The sequence below is a fragment of the Petromyzon marinus genome, chromosome 54, assembly GCF_048934315.1.
Source record: "Petromyzon marinus isolate PM22_M1 ecotype Great Lakes invasive population chromosome 54, UKy_Petmar_22M1.pri1.0, whole genome shotgun sequence".
NCBI lineage: Eukaryota > Metazoa > Chordata > Hyperoartia > Petromyzontiformes > Petromyzontidae > Petromyzon > Petromyzon marinus.
The window spans coordinates 6911392-6934377 of record NC_133720.1 but is presented as its reverse complement, the minus strand read 5'-3'; the positions used below and the strand labels follow the sequence as shown (position 1 = coordinate 6934377).

Below are 22986 nucleotides of genomic sequence, written 5' to 3'. Positions count from 1 at the left end.
CCTACACACGACAACAGCGGCGGCAGCAGCAGCAGCAGCAGCCATCGACATTCGCCACCAAGCGGCTGTGACACCGCCACGGCGCCTGTGCCAGGCCAGGTGCACGCCGAGGCCACGTGAAGCGTCGAAGGCTCGCCCCTGACAGAGGGGGTCACGGGACGGACCCCAGCTGGTGCCGTGTGTTGACCGACTGAGATCACTGGCGGCGGCTAGGAGATGTTAACTACCTCGCCTGGTGTACAGGAGGTCGTGGGTACGATCCTGACCCTGACGCCCGCTGCTGTATATTTGGAGTTTGCGTGTCTCTCTCTCTCATCATCATCACGGTGGCTAGGAGATGTTAAACACCTCGCCTGATATACAGGAGGTCGCGGGTTCGATCCCGACCCTGACGCCTGCTGCTGTATATTTGGAGTTTGCGTGTCTCTCTCTCCCTGTGGTCGCGTTAATTTTTCTCTGGGTCATCCGGTTTGTCCCTCCGCATTTAGAACCAACGTCACGCGTTTACAGTATTCGGCTGCTTTAAATGTCCACGCGATAATCCACTTCGTAGAGCTATCATTTGTGATGCGCCAAGTCACTTCTGAAAAAGAGCATCAGAGCTCCGTGGGGGTTTACCTGGTCAAATAAAAAAAAGAAAGATGCAACACCTCTGTGCCCCCTACTGCGCCAACTCGCTGCATTTTTAGCGCCCCCCCACCTCCTCCGGCACTCCGCTCGTTGTTGCGAGCGTCGCTCCTCTGCCGTCCGCTGCTGCTGCTGCTGCTGGGAGTGCGACTGCCTCCGGCTGCCCAGTAGTGGAGGGGCCGGGCCCCACAGACGCCCCTGGCGGCTCTCTGAAGCGGCGCCGGGAGCAGGAAGCGAGCCGAGCCGGGGCCGGACGTGACCAGAAACGTGCATCGGCGGCGCCCGGGTCTCGTCCCTGTGGCCGTAGGAAACGCCGGATCGGGCCAACCCCCCTCGCACGAACGCGAACCGTGGCCGCGAGGCAGCCCACGCCGGGCTGCCACGGCCGCGCCACCGCCTTCACCGAACCGTCACCGCACCGTCACCGCACCGCCACCGCCGCACCACCACCTTCACCGAACCGTCACCGCCTGCCACAGCCGCGCCACCACCTTCACCGCAGCGTCACCGCCACAGCTCCCCGCCTGCCACAACCACGCAACCACCTTAACCAAATCACTTGCCGAACAATCCGTTTCTTTTCCCCGTGCCGCGGTGCCCGGTTTGCCGCCGCCGCCGGCAGCGCGTGGACACTCGCGAGACGGAGATTCATTTTTTTTGCTTCGTTTCGCTCCAACGTCCCCTCGCGTCTTCCCTCGTTCCTTCCCGGCATTGGAAATTATCAAAGGCCGCCACCCCCCCCCTCCACCCCACTACCCCCCCTCCACCCCACTACCCCCCCTCCACCCTACTACCCCCACCCACCCGACCGCCCCACCCTTTGCTCTTCGCTCACCTCCCCCCAGCAGTCCCTCCCACCACCAACCACCCCCACAAACCCCCCCCCCCCTCCACGCTAAACGATAAAATAATAAAAATCAGGCATTCAGGTTCATTATATATTTTGTTGTGTCACAGAACAATTACAAGTTCAGCCTTCGGCGAAGCGAAATACTGCAACATGCTTGTGTTTGTCTGCGTGTCTGTCTGTCTGCGTCTCTGTCTGCGTGTCTGTCTGCGTGTCTGTCTGTCTGCGTCTCTGTCTGCGTGTCTGCTCTCTTGTCCGTCTGCCTGCCTGCTTGTCTAAACCCCCCAAAAAACCAACCCCTTCATCATGAATATCCCCCGCTCGCCTGTCCGCTCATCTGCTTCGCCTGTGTCTCGTCTGCCCCTCTCATCTCTCTGCCCGTCCACCCGCTCGTCCGTCCGTCCGCCCATCTCCCCGTCCGTCCGTCCGTCTGCTTGTCTATCCGCGAGACCCGCGCGGTCTCATCGGGCTCGCGCTCCCGCAAACCAAGCGAAGCTCGGCGGCCGTGCGCTGCGCCGGGCAACGGCGCGGGGGTCGAAGGTCGCGCGGCGCCACCGGCAAAAAGGCGCCCCCCCCCCCCCCCCCGGTGCCCCAAATGGAAGAGTTCTGATTTTGTTTACTTCGGTGTGGAGTCTCTGGCGAGTGACCCCAATTGGCCGTCCCCCCGCCACTTCCAGCCCCCCCCCGCCCCCCGCCCACCGCCCACCGCCACCCCTCTCAGACCGGTGGTCGTGGCGTTTTTCAATTCCTCCGTTTCATCTTCAAAGCAACGCCAGCTCGTGACGACGACGACGACAACAACAACAAAATCTTCTCGCCCTCCTTCCGTGCGCCGGATCACCCCCCCTCCTCCCTCCCTCCCCCTCCCCTGCCGTGCCGTCTCCCGTGACCTCTCTGTGTAGGGGACAAGAGACAGACGGAGAGAGCGGGGGGCGGGGGGGGTACAAGGTGTGAGAGAACGGATCTGTCTCTACCTGTCTGTCCGTCGTGCTGTAGAGTATTGTTATTGGGCGAGTGTGGGATTGAGTGCAGTTTGTACAAATATTCTCCTCCTGCTTCTGCAGGGGTGAGAGTGTGAGAGTGTTGTGAGTGTGTGAATGTGTGACTGAGCGGAGTTTGTCAATTCTCCCCCCCCCCCCCCGCTTCTGCGTGGGTTTACGTCTGGGTTCTCCCGTTTCCCTCCCGTAGCTAAACACGCTCACTCACACCGTAGCCGACGTTGGCCAAACATCCACAATGCTGAAACGTTTACCTTGCAAACCACTCAGCAGCATCAGCATCATCACTGCCCACCTCTGTGAATCTACCGCCAGGCAGTGTCCGTGAAACTTCCTCCGACAGCGCCAACGCCGCACATACTCAATGATTATCACGACCGGACATCGGTGAAAAAGAGCTTCACGGCTCATCGGATTCCCCCAGTATGAATAAATATAGAGTCTTAATTATGATGACGTCCCACGATTTGCTCAACAGTGCTGGGAGGAGGGGGGGGGGGCGCTTTCAGTTGAGTTGAAAACCTAAAAATCACCCCGTAAGAGCCGTGCTGCACTACTGGGCCGACGGTGATAAAGAATGCGATGATGACGATGTCAAGATGTCGTCATTCTCAGGAGCCTCGATAGTATGCAGATGAAGGAGGCGGGCAGCAGCTGCAGCAGAAGTAGCAGCAGCAGCTGCAGAAGCAGCAGCAGCAACAGCTGCAGCAGCAGAAGTAGCAACAGCAGCAACAGCAGCAGCGGCAGCAGCAGAAGTAGCAGCAGTGGCAGCAGCAGCGGCAGCAGAAGTAGCGGCAGCAGAAGTAGCAACAGCAGCGGCAGCAGTGGTAGCAGTAGCTGCGGCAGCAGCGGCGGCTGCAGCTCACCGCTCTTCAGCTGAAGACGTGAGCGAAGAGAACGGAGAGGCCGATGAAGAGCAGCACCAGCATGGACGTCAGGATGGCCTTCTGCTCCTGAAGTGCAAGGGAGACACGCGGAGGCAGACACAAGGGGACGGACACGCGGGGACGCGCAGAGGCACAGACACACGGAGGCAGACAGAGACACAGAGACACGCGGTGTTGCACGGAGACACATGTTGACACAGACACGTGGAGGTACAGACACGCGGAGACACACGGAGTCACACGGAGACACAGAGAGACACACGGACACATGGGGGAGACACAGAGAGACACACGGAGACACAGAGAGACACACGGACACATGGGGGAGACACAGAGAGACACACGGACACATGGGGGAGACACACACAGACGGGCATTAACGCTGCGCAACACGACTGGCAATCATACCGCACAATTGACGCAGCGTCCACAGCACTAGGGGACCTCCTGCTGGAAGCTGACCCTATGCGGCACGAGCAGAACGGGGGCGCTGCGGTTGCGAGATGTTAACTACCTCGCTCGGTATACGGGAGGTCGTGGGTTCAATCCTGACCCTGACGCCTGCTGCTGTATATTAGGCATCTGCGTGTCTCTCTCTCCCCCTCTGCATTTAGAGTCAACATCGCGTGTTTAAGAGTATTCGGGCCGCTAGAAATTTCCACGCGATGGTAAACCACCTTGGTTGAGCTGTAACTTGCCGATAGCCAGGTCGCTTCTGAAAAAGAAGTGAGACACGCAAACTCCAAATATACAAATATACATCAGAGACGGGATCGAACCCACGACCTCCTGCATACCAGGCAAGGGAGTTAACATCTCCTAGCTACCGTGATGATGATGATGATGAGAGAGAGACACGCAAACTCCAAATATACAGCAGCAAGTGTCAGGGTCGGGATCGAACCCACGACTTCCTGCATACCGGGCGAGGGAGTTAACCGTGGCACCCTATTGTCCCCCCCCCCCCACCACGGTAATTTCAAGCGCCACGCTGGGAGGTCGCATCCAACCGGTGACCTCCGGATTGCGGCGTGTCAACTGCTCGAAGCACTGTGGGGCCAGCAGCAGCGGCAGCAGCGGCAGCAGCGGCCCCTTCGATAAGGCACCATGTGTTGGTGGTCCGTGTGAAACTCTAGGAGCGCATGGGCATGGATTAAGGGAAGGGGTCGAGAATTTGCTGAAGCAACGCGACCGGGAGGGGGAGACAGCTGCGGTAAAAAAAAAAAACAACCCGGCGAGAAACGGCAACAACACCGCCGCCGACTGCGACGACGACGACGGGATAAGCGGAATGTGCCCGTCGCGGATCGAACATCTGGGAATAAACATCTCGGCAATATTACGGAGAGCGGGAGGGAGCGAGCCAAGGGAAGGGGAGGAGGGAAGCGACTCATCAACCAACTCGACAACCCACCCACCCACTCGCTATTCACACACTCGCCCACCCACTCGCTAACCCACCCACTCGCTATTCACACACTCGCCATTCACACATTCGCCCACCCACTCGCTAACCCACCCACTCGCTAACCCACCCACTCACTATTCACACACTCGCCCACCCACTCGCTATTCACACACTCGCCCACCCACTCGCTATTCACACACTCACTCACCCACTCACTATTCACACACTCGCCCACCCACTCGCTATTCATACACTCGCCTTAACAGACTGTTGGGGCAAGTGCTGTTAGTGAGCACCTATGAAGGCCGGCACGGCACACACGAAGGGTGTGGGTGGACAACACCACGCCCGGCCGCCTTTGTCTCCCCAGTGGCGACGTTTACACTCCGCACCAGATGCTCGACCTAAGGGAGGCCCAGGACCGGTTCAGATAATCGCTATCACTGGTGTTGGCCGCGAGCGGGAATCGAACTCGGGTCGCCGGGTACGTAGCGCAGCGCGCCGACCACTACACTCACCTACTCACCCTTTCATGCAACTACCAAACTGCGTCGTCACCCACTAAGCAAATTACTCACCTCACTAACCTACCGACTCACACCTACCTATTCACTTACGAACCCATTCCCCCGCCTACTCATCCACTCACACACACACATCTACTCACACACCTAAATAGTTACTCACCTACCCACCCACCTATTCACTTACCCACTCATTTACTCACCCATCCAATCACATACCGATTCTACTCACTCGCCCAACTCACCCACAGATTCACTGGCGATGAGATAGTAAAACCGGACCTTGGAGGTATACAGGAGGTCGTGGGTTGGATCCGACCCTGGCACCTGTATATTTGCAGTTTGCAAGTCTTTCTCCTCGTCAGGGGCGGAACCACGGGGGGGGGGGGGGGGGCTGGGGGGGGCTTAGCCCCCCTGAATTTTTGGCAAAGTCGGTAATCGGAATAACCGGATATCCGGCTGCTGCAAAATGCTGCAGGCTGCCACTTTGTGCTGCCCTGCAGGCTGCCACCTTGTGCTGCCCTGCAGGCTGCCACCTTGTGCTGCCACCTTGTGCTGCCCTGCAGGCTGCCACCTTGCGCTGCCACCTCGTGCTGCCCTGCAGGCTGCCACCTCGTGCTGCCCTGCAGGCTGCTTGAGCGGCAGCCTTTCGAACTTATCGAAATTATTAGCCACATCAGCGGCTCCGACCTATTAATAAACTCCACGTTCAAATCCAATAAAATTTGTTTTACACATTTGTGGCGCCCATTGGAAAACATGAACACTGGATATCTCAGAATATTGAAGTCAGCCCCCCCAAAGTCAAGATCCTGGCTCCGCCCCTGCTTCCCGTGGTAGCATTTAGAGTATCTGGCTTCTATACATTTCCACGTGATATTGATAAGCCGCTTCTAGTCGGGCTATCATTTGCGGCCAGGTCTCTTCTGCAAAAGAGCTCTGTAGCTCAGTGAGGTTTTACCCGGTTAAAATAGGAACAGTTTTTTTGAGTTCATACTGCGGGCGTATGAACCGTAAAAACACCGTGCACCGCCTGACTTGCAGTGGACGTGAGAGATCCCCGCCACGTCTGAAAAGCAGCCAGGCTACGAGCAGGTGTGCCGAGGGCGTCACGGTCCGGATTTGAAAACAAAAAAATAAATAATTTCACCGCAAAATTTGGCAACAAAAAAACCCACATCAGCACCGGCATCACCCCCAACCCCCACCACCACCCCCCTCGCTGCGGACGTTTGGCAGCAACGGCGGCAGAAGAATCCACGCGGCAACATCGCAACGTCCCACCCCCCCCCAACCCATCTTGCTCTGAAACCACCGCCGACTGTGCCCGTCCGTGAAGAAGCACAGCGGCGCCGTGGCTCGTGGCGGCCTGTTTGCGCTGTGAGAATTTCCGGCGACGGCCCTGACCTCTCGTCGACCTCTTGACCCTGCGTATTTTTTTTGCTGGCGACGGCCCTGACCTCTCGTCGACCTCTTGACCCTGCGTATTTTTTTTGCTGGCGACGGCCCTGACCTCTCGTCGACCTCCTGACCCTGCGCATTTTTTAGTTGGCGATGGCCTTCAACTCTCATCGATCTCCCGGTGATACTCCTGACCTTGAGTATTTGTCACTCGTTTCGCCGTTTTTTTCCCCCCTTCTCGCTATCTATCTACTCTCTCTCTCTCTCGCTATCTCCCTCTCTCTCCGTTTCTTGCTATCTCTCTCTCTCCGCAACCCCCCCCCCGCCTACACATCTCTCTCTCTCTCACTCGCTCCTCCCCCCTCGCCCGGCGCCACCGCAAGCGGCAGTTGTCCCACATTCGCAAGGATCCATAAATAAGCGGAAATTTGACCTCCACATTTAAAGTGGCGCTCCGAGATCTTGTGCACGCGTAAGCACTCGCGACCGAAATAAAACGACTGCCGAGAGAAGTGTGTGCGTGTGTGTGCGTGTGCGTGAGCGCGTGTGTAAATAGGTGCTCGCTAACTGCACTTGCCCCAAGGGGCTATCAAGGCTATACGGGGGGGGGGGGGGGTGGATCTTTGTCTTTGTGTACATGGTTTGTGGGGAACGGCGGCGCAGCGGTTAGCGCTCTCCGCTACCAACTCGGCGGCCCGAGTTCGATTCCCGCTCACGGCCACCAACACCGGTGACGATTATCTGAACCGGTTCTGGGCCTCCCCTGGGTCGACTCAGCCTCAAATGAGTACCTCGTGCGCTGTGTAAACGTCGCCACTGGGGAGACAAAGGCGGCCGGGCGTGGTGTTGTCCACCCACGCCCCTCGTGTGTGCCGTGCCGGCCTTCGTGGGTGCTGCTCGCTAACGGCACTTGCCCCAAAAGTCTGTTGAGGCTATACGGGGGATCTTTGTGTATGTCAGGCAGTCAGTCTTCTTTATTTAACCAGGAGATGACGTCACCCCGTGGAGGGACACGCAGCAACATGGCCTCTTTTGCAAGGGCGACGCGGGTTACACGGAGTGTGGGTTGCGGGCGTGCACGTGTTGTGAGCACACGCGTGTTGTGAGCACACGCGTGTGTTGTGAACACACGCGTGTGCGTGCGCATGTGGCGCGGTGCGCGAAAAACAGCACCACCCACCCCCAGGTGCGCCGTGCCGGCCTTCATAGGTGCTGCTCGCTAAAGGCACTTGCCCCAACAGTCTGTTAAGGCTACACGGGGGGGGGGGGGGGGGAAGGATCTTTGTTTTGTTGGTAGTGGCGGCGGTGTTGGCAGCAGCCGGTGCCCCCCGTTCCAACTGCCGTGCCAGGCGATCGAATCGACCGGGGCGAATCCCCCTGTGCGGCAAAGCTCGCGGTGCCGCGCCGACCGTTGGGGATCCGCGGCACTGTCGCGGTGTGGCCGGGGTGCCCGTTTGCCGGCCGGCGCGCGCCGAGTAAGCGGCGGTGGTGGCGCCAACACCGACACGTAAAACCCTGCTGGCTTCAGCGATAACATTTTTTGTTTTTTTATACAAACATTAATATCCTCTCCTCTCCCTCTATCTCCACCTCTCGCCCTCTATCTCCACCGCGCTCTCTCCCTCTATCTTTCTCTCTCCACCTCTCTCCACATCTTTCGCGGTGGTCAGATCGGCGGCAGGTCGCGCCACGACCCGCCCCGTGACCCCCTCCTCCCCCCCCACTGCCACCGCCACCCCCCCCCACCCACACCTCCTTCGCCACGATCGCAAGTCGATGGACACACGCACGGCCGGCCGCCAACGGGCAGCACTGTTGTCGAAGTTGTAACGGGTGCGTCTCTTGAATCGAGAAGAAAGGCTGTTGTCGTAAGCGCTTGGCAAGAGAGAGTTTGGGTGGGTGGGTGGGGGGTGTTGATGTAAATTTTTGGGGCACTGTCGTCGTCATCCCTCTCTCAAAACGAGCTCAAGCCTCCCACGAGTCGCACGTCACTTTCTGTTGTGACCGCCCCCACTCTGAATGCCTACCCCCTCTCATCTGTAAAACTCTGTCTGTCGAAACCAGCTCAAGCCTCCGGTACATCACGTGGCTTCTCTTGTGGCCACTCCCACTCTGAACCCCTCTCCCCGCCCACTGTGAAAACAGACGCCGCTCCTCCGTGCAGCAGCAGCAGCAGCGTGGAGGCCCTGACACAGCAGCCTCCTCATCCTCATCCCTCTCCTCACCTCTCCTTGCTCTTTGCTCCCGTTTCTCCATTACTTTTCCACTACCACCGCAGCCACCACAGCCACCACCGCCACCACCACTCACCGGTGTTCTGTCTCGCACGCGGATGACCTCCTCGATGACCTCCACTTTCGGTTTCGCCGCCTTGGACACCGACGGCCTCTTCCTCCGCTCGGGCCCCTCCTTGCCCTCCTTCCGCTCCTCCTGCTCCTCCTCCGCGGCGGGGTCACGCGGCGACGCCCCGCGGGGCCTCGCCGGCGACTCCGGCCGCGGTTTCGATTCCCGCGATCGTGCCGGCGGCGACTCCGGCTCTGGGTTTTGCCGAGCGGGAGGCCGGCGCGACGCCTCGGGGGACTCCTCGGCGCCGCACCGCGGAGGCCCCGAATGGGCCGGCCGTGCCGGCTCCGGTTCCGGGAACGTGAACCGGAACTGCGGCTCGTCGTCAAACTCCCGCTCCGATTTGATGGCCCCCGCCACGTCCCCTTCGTCGCCCCTCGTCTGCCCCCGGCGCTCCCGCCTCTGTCGCCCGACGTCCTCCTCCTCCTCCTCTCCTTCCTCCTCCTCTTCCAGGACTTCCCAATCCTCCACCTCCTCCTCCGCCTCCGCCCCATGCTCTCCTGACGCCACGCGCTTCTTTCCTCCGGGCACTCGTCCGTCGTCAAAACCGGCTTCAGTGTCACGCTCCTCCTCCTCCTCCTCCTCCAGCTCCTCCTCTTTCTTCTTCTTCTTCTTCTCCCTCGTCTGAACCTCCGCTGCCACCGTCGCATCCTCCGTCTGCCGCAGCAGCAGCTCCACCTCCTCGTCCTCCTCCTCCCTCTCCTCCTCCTTCGGCACGTCGCCGCGATCGAAGAACGCCTTCTCGGCCGGCGACAGCGTCGGCGTCGCGGGCACGAAGTCGAAGGCGCCGTCGCTGATGATGGACACGCGCGTGTTCACCGGGTAGTCGTGGTAGTACGAGATGTAGTCCGCCGACTCGTGCTGCTGCTGCTGCTGATACTGCCGCTGCGGCTGCTCGCCACCTTCCTCCTCTTCCTCCTCCGCCGCTGGATAGTTCCCGTCCCTCTCGGCCCTCCGCGCCGCTGCCGCCCCCGTGGCCGACGCCGCCGCCCCCCCCGCCACCGGCTCCAGCGGCCGCATCTGCAGCTCGTAGCTGCTCGAGTGGCGGCTCCCGCTCGCCGGGTTAGGGGTCACGACCCCCGTCGCCGCCGTCACGCCGCCGCCGCCGCCGCCGGGCGACGGCGCGACCCCTGCGCCGATGTCGCCGTCGGCGCGCCGCTTCCGCTCGTCCGCCGGCGCCTCCGCGGCGGCGCGGCGGTCCGCCCGATCGGCGCCGGCTCCCGTCTCCCCGTTGTTCCCCGCCGCTCCACGGCCGCGTTGGCCATCGCCCGCGGCGCCCGACGCCGCCGCGGCGCCGCAGTGCCGCAGCTCGGGGCTGGACCGCGTGACGAACGGCGCCGGGTTCCCCCCGCGGAGCTGCAGCCCGCCGCCGCCGCCGCCGCCGCCGCCGGGGCTCGGCGGAGGGCTGGAGGAGCGCGGCGTGGAGCGGGCCGTGCCGTCGTCGCCGCCGTGGTAGAGCTCGGGGCTGTAGCGGTCGATGGGCTCGTCGGAGCCGCGGTACTTGTGCTCCTCGCCCGCGGCCTCGCGTGCCGACTTCTGCCGCTGGTACTCGAGGCCTGGGGGGGTGGGGTGACGGGGAGATTGGGGGGGGTTGTTGTTGTTGTTGTTCCGCTTGTTTACCCACGCAAGCCTCGCCAAGTCTAGAGGGTTGGTCTTTTTCAGGAGGATGCCGCCAGGGTTTTCGCAGGAGAGGGCCATGTTACTGCTCGTTGAGTGCGCGAGTGACATCCCAATTGAACAATTTGTTCTCGATGTCAGTTTATGGGTCTCAATGTATAGAGTCCATGGGTCTGTATGTATAGAGTCTATTGGTATCTATGTGTAGAGTCTATGGGTTTCAATGCATAGAGTCCATGGGTCTGTATGTATAGAATCTATGGGTCTCCATGTATAGAGTCGATGGGTATCTACGTATAGAGTGCATGGCTCTCTACGTACTTTTAGATCCAGATTCAAAACACATGTCTTGACAACTGCGATTCAGCACGGTTGGCTACGTTACAGCGCGAACGAAGTTCAACACACACGCGTACACACTCCCACGCACACGCACGCGCGCGTTGAGTTTGGAGCCGCGTCGATCCTTCGCCCATCTCTGCGGAACAGGTGCCGTTCGGCGTTAAATCACCGGGGAGGAGGAGGAGGAGGAACACTCGGCTCTCTCCGATATGGGCAGTGGGTATTGATAGAACGGCATGCATTCCCGCGGCACGCTCTCCCCCCACCGCCACCGCAGCCGCCACCGCCACCACCGGGAGGGGCCAGGCCGTGGCGTTCCAGTCAGCTGTGATACGTGGATGTCATGGCACGTGCGTGCGTGTGTGTGTGTGTGCGCGATGCAGGGAGCGGGAGTGGTACGGGGTTGGCACGCGGCGCTGCGAACCGGGCGACCCGGGTTCGATTCCCGCTCGCGACCACCAACACTGGCGACGATTATCTGAACCGGTCCTGGGGCTCCCCTAGGTCGACTCAGCTTCAAATGAGTACCTGGTGCGGTGCGTAAAATTACGTTACAACTAGGGAGACAAAGGCGGTCGGGTGTGGTGCTGATCTCCCGCCTCGTAGAGTTCCGTGCCGGCCTTCAGAGGTGCCACTCGCTAACATCACTTGCCCCGAAAGTCTGTGAAGGCTACACGGTGGATCTTTGTCTTTGTGACGTGAAAATGTCATGATGTGCGTGTGAAGTGAAGAGTGCGATGGTGATGTGTTTGATGTGTGGATATCATTGTGTGTGTGGTGGGTGGATTGTGGCAGTGTGTGCGGTGGGTGGTGTAGATTGTGACGGTGTGTGTGGTGTGTGTGGTGTAGATTGTGACGGTGTATGTGGTGTGTGTGGTGTGTGTGGTGTAGATTGTGACGGTGTGTGTGGTATAGATTGTGACGGTGTGTGTGGTGTGTGTGGGGTAGATTGTGACGGTGTGTGTGTGTGGTGTGTATGGTGTGTGTGGTGTAGATTGTGACGGTGTATGTGGTGTGTGGGTGGCGGTTCGATTCAAGGTTTTTGCCGGGCAGCTCCGAGCCAATACCGCCGGGATCCTGGCTCCCAACCCGAGCTTTCCAGCGCCGGGGGTTGAACCGGATTCTCAAGCGTGGCGAGTTCAGAATCGGAATGAACAAATCTCTCACTGGGAAGCAAAAATCCGATGAGCTGTGAAGCTCTTTTTCACAGGCGTCCAGTCGGAGTTGACGCTCTTAACCCAGGCTCTGACGACTGCACGAGATAAAAAAAAGACCTCACTCCGCTAAATGTGGCTTTGCGCCCTAATTTGGCAAGAAACATTCCAAAAAGTTTAGCGAGCAAATAAAATAATTAAGTTCAGCTTTCGCCGCCGCGCGACAGACGTTCCTCACGCCGCGTGGGAAAGTGCCTCGCGTGCCCCCAAACCATGCCCCCACCCCCCCCCCCCCCGCCTTGAAGGTATCTCAGATGTTGTTCTGTGAAATCCACTTCCGTGGGCCGTTCTTTCTCTATGACGCGGGGGGGGGGGGGCGGGCGATGCACCGCCCCCCCCCCTGGGAGCGTTCCGAAACGGAGGACTTCCTTCACCCCGCGCTGAGCGCGCGAAAACGACAGCGCGAATCGTCGTCATCGGCAGCGTCATCGTCAGCGGCCAAGGTCTATCCACAGCTGGACGAAGGCCTCCCCCCGAGCGTGGCGATCCGCGTCGCTGCATCTCCCCGGGCTCGCGGCTCCGTCCGTTGGCTGCCGTTCCAGCACCCAGTCTCATCCGCTGGTCAACATCCCTTCTCAGCCACGACGCGTCCGTTTACCCAAGCCACCGTGGGTAACACGGTGGCTAGGAGATGTTCACTACCTCGCCTGGTATACAGGAGGTCGTGGGTTCGATCCCAACACTGACGCCTGCTGCTGTATATTTGGAGTGTGCGTGTCTCTCTCTCTCATCATCATCACGGTGGCTAGGAGATGTTCACTACCTCGCCTGGTATACAGGAGGTCGTGGGTTCGATCCCAACACTGACGCCTGCTGCTGCTGCTGTATATTTTTTGAGTTTGCGTGTCTTCATGTCTGTCCCCGTGGTCGCGTGGATTTTTCTCCGGGACCTCCGGTTTCTCCCTCCACATTTAGAGTCAACGACGTGCGTTAAAGAGTATTCGGCTGCTGTAAATGTCCACGTGATGATGGGCTATCGTTTGTGGCCAGGTCGCATACCTCAGTGGGGCCTTATCTGGCAAATAAAAAATAGCAGTAAAGAATAGTGTGTCTGGGCGTGGTGCTGGCCACGCTCACAGCACTTGCCCCATCAGTCTGTTAAGGCTAGACGGGGGATCTTTGTCGTCTAGCAGAGTCATTGGCGCACCGGTCAGAGCATTTGTCCACTGCTGATACATTTCCACACGACGATACTTCGTCGCCTCTGAGAATAAAAGAGCTCCGTAGATCAGCGGGAGGGGGGGGGAGAGCCCTTACCTGGTAAAGTAAAAAAAATTAAAGTTTAAATATTCTATGGTTCTTTCGGTAAAGTGACGTGGATAGAAAAAATAATAACAATAAAATAATAAAAAATACAAATCAAGCGGTCGTCATCGTTCCCGATGACGACCGCTTGTGTTGCGATCGGAACGTCGTGATATTTTTTATTCGCCTCATTTTTATTTCGCATTATTTTATTGTCATTATTTTTTCCATCTACGTGACTTTACGGAAAGAACCGCAGAATATGAATTCCTGCAGTCACGAAAGTTTTAAGTCAAAAAATAAAAGTTTAAATCGTGCGCTTTTTTTTCCTCTCTCTCGTCTCGACGGCCAATAAGACATCGGCGGCGGCCACTCTCTCGGCGCTCCGTAGCGCCACTTTTCATACCCCCCCCCCAATCCCCCGCCACCGCCCCCCCTACCCCATTATCGACTTATTTATTCCCGTTAGCGATTACGTAACGCGCCACCGCGCCACCGGCCCCCACCGCCGACGATTACGACTGCGGAGATATTGGATGATGGGAGACGCGTCGCGGGATTAATGTTCGTGATCCTCGCTAAGGCAGCATTAACACGCGAGGCACACGCGTGTGCGTGCGTGTGCGTGTGTGTGCGTGTGTGCGTGTGCGTGCGTGTGTGCGTGTGCGTGCGTGTGTGTGTGCGTGCGTGTGTGTGTGCGTGTGTGTGCGTGCGTGTGTGTGTGTGTGCGTGTGTGTGCGTGCGTGTGTGTGTGCATGCGTGTGTGTGTGTGTGCGTGCACGTTTATCGGCCTACGTGGGCGCTGCTGCTCGCTAACAGCACTTGCCCCAACAGTCTGTTAAGGCTACGCGGGGGATCTTTGTCTCTCGGCCAACAACACTGACGATTATCCGAACCGGTCCCCTAAACTAGGTCGACTCGGCCTTAAACGAACGAGTACCTGGGTGCACTGGGGGGGGGGGCGGGCAGGGGGGGTGGGGTGGGGAGAGACAAAGGCGGCCGAGCGTGGCGGCGTTGGCGGCGTTGGCCGCACCACGCGCCTCGTGCGCCCGCGGACCCTCGTGGGCACCGCTCGCCAGCAGCAGCACTTGCCCCAACAGTCTGTTAGAGGCTACGGTGTGGAGGGTGGGCGGGGGAACCTTTGTCTTTGTCACCACGCACCGGGCTGGTGGAAGGACGGCGAGAGCTCCTTGGCGATGCCACGCGCCGTCCTCGCCTCCTCCTGCGCCACCTCGCCCGCCGAGTCGGCGGCTTCCGCCTTGCTCCGCGCGTGCCCGGCCCTGCACACGCGACCGACGCCCGACCGACACGTGACGGACACGCGACCGACACGCGACCGATGCATGACGGGACACGTGATGAAGACGCGACCGACACGTGACGGACACGCGACCGACACGCGACCGACACACCACCGACACGCAACTAACGCATGACGAAAATCCGATCAACACGCGACCAACACGCAATGAACACGCGGCGCGCGTTTTAGGTGTGAGCGCTAGTCCCGGAACGACACGCGCAGAGCCGCGTCGGGCCGGGAGTCGAACTCGGCTCGCCAGGTTCGCGTCGCGGTGTGCTAACCACTGCGCCACCACTCCACCCCCATTGTTATCTGGTTGATGCGGCTGTAACTTCGTGATCACGCTGAGATCGGTGTCAATGGCTACGGTGAATTCACCGCTTAACACCGCCACTACACCGCGACACAGCCGCTACCACCAGGAGGACCCAGCAGCCTACACCTCTACACCACACACACTACACACTCACACTACACCTCTACAACACACACACTACTCACACACACTACACCTACACCACACACACTACACCACACCCATATACCCATTACACCTCTACACCACACACTACTCACTCACACTACACCTCTACAACACACACACTACTCACTCATACTACACCTCTACAACACACACACTACACACACTACACCACACACTACTCACACACACTACACCTCTACAACACGCACACTACACCACACCCACACTACACCTCTACACCACACACATTACTCACACACACTACACCTCTACAACACACACTACTCACACACACTACACCACACCCACACTACACCTCTACACCACACACACTACTCACACCCACACTACACCACACACACACTACTCACACTCATACTACACCACTACACCTCTACAACACACACACTACTCACTCACACTACACCTCACACACTACACCACACCCACACTACACCTCTACACCACACACACTACACCTCTACACCACACACACTACTCACTCACACTACACCACACACGCTACTCACACTACACCACACATACTACACCTCTACACCACACACACTACTCACACTACACCACACACACTACACACACTACTCACACTACTCACACCCACACTACACCTCTACACCACACACACTACTCACTCACACTACACCACACACGCTACTCACACTACACCACACATACTACACCTCTACACCACACACACTACTCACACTACACCACACACACTACACACACTACTCACACTACTCACACCCACACTACACCTCTATACCACACACACTACTCACACTACACCACTACACCTCTACACCACACACTACTCATACACACTACACCACACCCATACACCCATTACACCTCTACACCACACACTACTCACACACACTACACCACACACACTACACCTCTACACCACTACACCTCTACACCACACACACTACTCACACTCACACTACACCACTACACCACACACACTACTCACACTCACCACACACACTACTCACACCCACACTACACCACACCCACACTACACCTCTACACCACACACACTACCCACACTACACCTCTACACCACACACGCTACTCACACCAACACTACACCTCTACACCACACACACTAATCACACCCACACTACACCACACACACTACTCACACTACACCTCTACACCACACACACTACTCACACTCACACTACACCTCTACACCACACACACTACTCACACTACACCACTACACCACACACACTACTCACACCCACACTACACCTCTACACCACACACACTACTCACACTACACCTCTACACCACACACACTACTCACACTCACACTACACCTCTACACCACACACACTACTCACACCCACACTACACCTCTACACTACTCACACTCACACTACACCTCTACACCACACACACTACTCAAACCCACACTACACCACACACACTACTCACACCCACACTACACCTCTACACCACACACACTACTCACACCCACACTACACCACACACACTACTCACACCCACACTACACCACACACACTACTCACACCCACACTACACCTCTACACCACACACACGACTCAAACCCACACTACACCCCACACACTACTCACACCCACACTACACCTCTACACCACACACACTACTCACACCCACACTACACCACACACACTACTCACATCCACACTACAACTCTACACCACACACACTACTCACACCCACACTACACCACACACACTACTCACACCCACACTACACCACACACACTACTCACACTCACACTACACCACTACACCACACACACTGCTCACACCCACACTACACCTCTACACCACACACACTACTCACACCCACACTACACCACACACACTACTCACACTACACCACTACACCAAACACACTACTCACACTACACACGCTACTCACACTCACACTAGACCACACACGCTACTCACACTACACCTCTACACCACACACACTACTCACACCCACACTATACCTCTACACCACACACACTACTCACACTCACACTACACCTCTACACCACACACACTACTCACACCCACACTATACCTCTACACCACACACACTACTCACACTCACACTACACCACACACACTACTCACACTACACCTCTACACCACACACTACTCCACACCCACACTACCCCTCTACACCACACACACTACTCACACTCACACTACACCTCTACACCACACACTACTCACACTCACAATACACCACTACCCCACACACACTGCTCACACCCACACTACACCTCTACCCCACACACACTACTCACACCCACACTACACCACTACACCACACACACTACTCACACTACACACGCTACTCACACTCACACTACACCACACACGGTACTCACACTCACACTACACCTCTACACCACACACACTAATCACACTACACCTCTACACCACACACACTACACACTACTCACACTACACCACTACACCACACACACTACTCACACCCACACTACACCACTACACCACACACACTACTCACACTCACACTACACCTCTACACCACACACACTACTCACACTACACCTCTACACCACACACACTACTCACACTACACCACACACACTACTCACACTCACACTACACCACTACACCACACACACTACTCACACTACACTTCTACAACACACACACTACTCACACTACACCACTATACCACACACACTACTCACACTCACACTACACCTCTACACCACACACACTACTCACACTACACCACTACACCACACACACACCCACACTACACCTCTACAACACACACACTACTCACACTCACACTACACCTCTACACCATACACACTACTCACACCAACACTACACCACACACGCTACTCACACTCACACTACACCACACACACTACTCACACTACACCTTTACACCACACACACTACTCACACTCACACTACACCTCTACAACACACACACTACTCACACTACACCTCTACAACACACACACTACTCACACCCACACTACACCTCTACACCACACACACTAGTCACACCCACACTACACCACACACACTACTCACACTACACCTCTACACCACACACACTACTCACACCCACACTACACCACACACACTACTCACACTACACCTCTACAGCACACACACTACTCACACCCACACTACACCTCTACACCACACACACTAGTCACACCCACACTACACCACACACACTACTCACACTACACCTCTACACCACACACACTACTCACACCCACACTACACCTCTACAACACACACACTACTCACACCCACACTACACACACTACTCACACCCACACTACACCTCTACAACACACACTACTCACACCCACACTACACCTCTACAACACACACACTACTCACACTACACCTCTACACCACACACACTACTCACACCCACACTACACCACACACACTACTCACACTACACCTCTACACCACACACACTACTCACACCCACACTACACCTCTACAACACACACTACTCACACCCACACCACACACACTACTCACACCCACACTACACCTCTACAACACACACTACTCACACCCACACTACACACACTACTCACACCCACACTACTCACACTACACCTCTACAACACACACTACTCACACCCACACCACACACACTACTCACACCCACACTACACCTCTACAACACACACTACTCACACCCACACTACACCACACACATTACTCACACCCACACTACACCTCTACAACACACACACTACTCACACCCACACTACACCACACACTACTCACACCCACACTACACCACACACATTACTCACACCCACACTACACCACTACACCACACACACTACTCACACTACACACGCTACTCACACTCACACTACACCACACACGGTACTCACACTCACACTACACCTCTACACCACACACACTAATCACACTACACCTCTACACCACACACACTACACACTACTCACACTACACCACTACACCACACACACTACTCACACCCACACTACACCACTACACCACACACACTACTCACACTCACACTACACCTCTACACCACACACACTACTCACACTACACCTCTACACCACACACACTACTCACACTACACCACACACACTACTCACACTCACACTACACCACTACACCACACACACTACTCACACTACACTTCTACAACACACACACTACTCACACTACACCACTATACCACACACACTACTCACACTCACACTACACCTCTACACCACACACACTACTCACACTACACCACTACACCACACACACACCCACACTACACCTCTACAACACACACACTACTCACACTCACACTACACCTCTACACCATACACACTACTCACACCAACACTACACCACACACGCTACTCACACTCACACTACACCACACACACTACTCACACTACACCTTTACACCACACACACTACTCACACTCACACTACACCTCTACAACACACACACTACTCACACTACACCTCTACAACACACACACTACTCACACCCACACTACACCTCTACACCACACACACTACTCACACCCACACTACACCACACACACTACTCACACTACACCTCTACAGCACACACACTACTCACACCCACACTACACCTCTACACCACACACACTAGTCACACCCACACTACACCACACACACTACTCACACTACACCTCTACACCACACACACTACTCACACCCACACTACACCTCTACAACACACACACTACTCACACCCACACTACACACACTACTCACACCCACACTACACCTCTACAACACACACTACTCACACCCACACTACACCTCTACAACACACACACTACTCACACTACACCTCTACACCACACACACTACTCACACCCACACTACACCACACACACTACTCACACTACACCTCTACACCACACACACTACTCACACCCACACTACACCTCTACAACACACACACTACTCACACCCACACTACACACACTACTCACACCCACACTACACCTCTACAACACACACTACTCACACCCACACTACACCTCTACAACACACACACTACTCACACTACACCTCTACACCACACACACTACTCACACCCACACTACACCACACACACTACTCACACTACACCTCTACACCACACACATTACTCACACCCACACTACACCTCTACAACACACACGCTACTCATCACTGCATCGCTAGACACCATCCTGTACGTCCCCACCTTCCCTCTACGTCCTACAGCTCACACAGCCACACCACCACCCCCCCCCCCCCCGTCACACTCCAATGTGAGTTGAGGACACGTGGGGGGAAGGGGGTGGGGGCTGGCTCAGCTGTGGCCGCTGATCCGGCCACCCCCAGCCGGGATTCCGGGATCCCGAGCCCGGCCAACACTTCGTAACGCTCTGCTCGGGGTCCCCCGTCGTGTCGCAGCACCACAGCCGGTGGGCAGCCGGTGGGCAGGCGCCCTCAGGAGCCCAGGGGCAGCCCCGAGGGGGGCGGGGGGCGGGGTCGGGGGGTGGGGGCCAAAGGGGGCAATTCTCCCCCGGGCACCGCCCCAAAAAGAGCACAACGCATGCAGTGTGTTTTGTCGCAAGTTCATAAGTGGGTGGGTGGGGTGGGGTGAGTTTGGGTGGGTGGGGTGAGTTTGGTTGGGTGGGTGAGTTTGGGTGGGTGGGTGAGTTTGGTTGGGTGGGTGAGTTTGGGTGGGTGGGTTTTTCATGGGTGGGTTTGGGTTTGGGTGGGTGGGTTTCGGTGGATGGGTTTTGGTGGGTGGGTTTTGTATGGGTGGGTTTGGGTGGGTGGGTTTGGGTGGGTGGGTTTGTGGGTTTGTGTTTTGGTGGGTGGGTTGGGGTGGGTGGGTTTGGGTGGGTGGGGTGGGTGGGTTTAGGTGCGTGGGTGGATGTTGGTGGGGTGGGTGGGTTGGGGTGGGTGGGTGAGGGTGGGTGGGTTTGGGTGCGTGAGTTTCGGAGCGTGGGTTTGGGTGGGTGGGTGGGTGGAGATATGGAGGGACGATACGTATATATGTATAGATGGATGTATAAACTCATGAATAGAGGGACAGATAGATCAATGAACAGATGGACGGACAGACGGAGGGTCATGCGGATGGATAGATGGTTGTGTTGACAGAGACAGCGGGATAAAGAAATTAACCGATGAACGGACGGACAGACACGCGGACTAATAGATGAACGGGTGGATGTACCGACAAATCAGACGGACAGGCGAGAAGGGAAATTAAAAGATGGACGGACAGAGGGAGGGAGGGAGGGCCGAGCGTGATGGCACGGACGAACCGACCGGGGAAACGCCGCCAACAAAACTCTGCACGGAGTGGGGCCATGGGCACGGAATTCCTCGACGATGCCCCGGCGAGGGGGCAGCCTTCCCCCCCAACCCCCCACGCGGGGGAGGTAGGGGGCTGGGGGGGGTGGGGGCTGGGGGGGGAGTTCCGCTGTCCCCGGCGATTATTTGCGGACGCTGAAACGCGCGCTGGGAGGATCAACACCTTCCCCTCAAGCCCATACCCCTGGGCCGAGAGGAGACGCCCGGGGGAAATGCGACACGGGGACGCGACCAGACCAGACTTACGATGATCATGGTGGTGGTGGTAATAACAATTATGGCGATGATGATGCTGGTGGTGTTGGTGGTATTGACAATGATGGCGATGATCAAAATCACCACCAGCATAACAGCTATCACTGCCACCACCGCCACCATAATAATTACTGATTTCGGCTACGTAGCTCTTTTTCAGAAGCAAACTGACCGCAAATGATAGCCCAACGAAGTGGCTCACCACGTGGAAATGTATCGCTGCCGAATACTCGTAGCGGTGACGTTGATTATTATAAATGTGGAGTGGGCAAAAATCCACGCGACAACGGAGAGAGAGAGACCCAAACTTCAAATATACAGCAGCAGGCACCAGGGTTGGGATGGAACCCGCGACCTCCTGTACACCAGGCGAGGTAGTTAACATCTCGTCAACACCAAGCGATGCACAACAACAACAACAACAACGGTGACGATGACGACAACGACACCCGCAACCGCCCCACAGCGACCTCCACCCTCCACACTCCCCCAGCACCCCCACGGCCCCCACCCCCCCCACCGTCACCTGGACGCGGCGATGTCGGCCTTCTGGCGCGCGATGGCGGCGGCCCGGTTGGCGCCCTCGACGGCTCGCTCCACCTTGCCGCGCACCTTGCCGGCGCGCAGCGGGATGAGCGCCCGCCGGCGGGCCCCGGCGCCCGTGGGCAGGGCGCCGCGCTTGTACTTGCCCTCCTCGGCGCGCCCGTCGGCCGCGGTCGTGCGCCCGTAGCCGTGGCGCTCGTCGTCCAGCCACTCGCCCTCGTAGCGCAGCCCGTCGGAGCGCTCGGCCACGCCGAAGCCGCAGCGACGGTCGCCGCGCCACTCCCCCGCGTAGCTCTCCGTGGCCGACGCGTCGTCCAGGCGCGCCGCCTCCTCCTCCTCGTCCGCCGCCGCCGCCGAGCCGGCGCCGGCGGCGGCGGTCGTCGCCGCCGCGGTCGTGCCGGCGACGGGCGAGTCCCGGCCGACGTCGCCGAAGCTCATCTGTGGCGGAGCGAGGGAGTGTGTGCGGAGGGACGGGGTTGGTGGAGAGTGTGGAGAGAGCGTGGAGAGCGGTGTGGTGCGCATGGAGAGAGCGGGAGGTTGACTCGTTGGA

General features: G+C 57.5%; 1 protein-coding gene across 2 annotated transcripts in view; it reads right to left on the bottom strand.

Moving 5' to 3' along the window:
• Window positions 1-2155: 2155 nt before the first annotated feature.
• The window catches only part of LOC116954211 (uncharacterized), a 37108-nt gene continuing 16277 nt past the window's right edge, over window positions 2156-22986 (bottom strand). Inside the window, exons 4-8 of one of the 2 annotated variants that reach the window (XM_076052143.1) lie at window positions 22420-22874; window positions 14615-14733; window positions 9003-10591; window positions 3339-3425; window positions 2156-2368 (exon numbers count right to left, since the gene is read on the bottom strand). In XM_076052143.1, coding sequence (XP_075908258.1) covers window positions 3345-3425; window positions 9003-10591; window positions 14615-14733; window positions 22420-22874 — 2244 coding nt within the window. In that variant the 3' untranslated portion in view covers window positions 2156-2368; window positions 3339-3344. The remainder of the gene's footprint in view (window positions 2369-3338; window positions 3426-9002; window positions 10592-14614; window positions 14734-22419; window positions 22875-22986) is intronic. The other variant, XM_032974751.2, reaches the window with a different exon arrangement.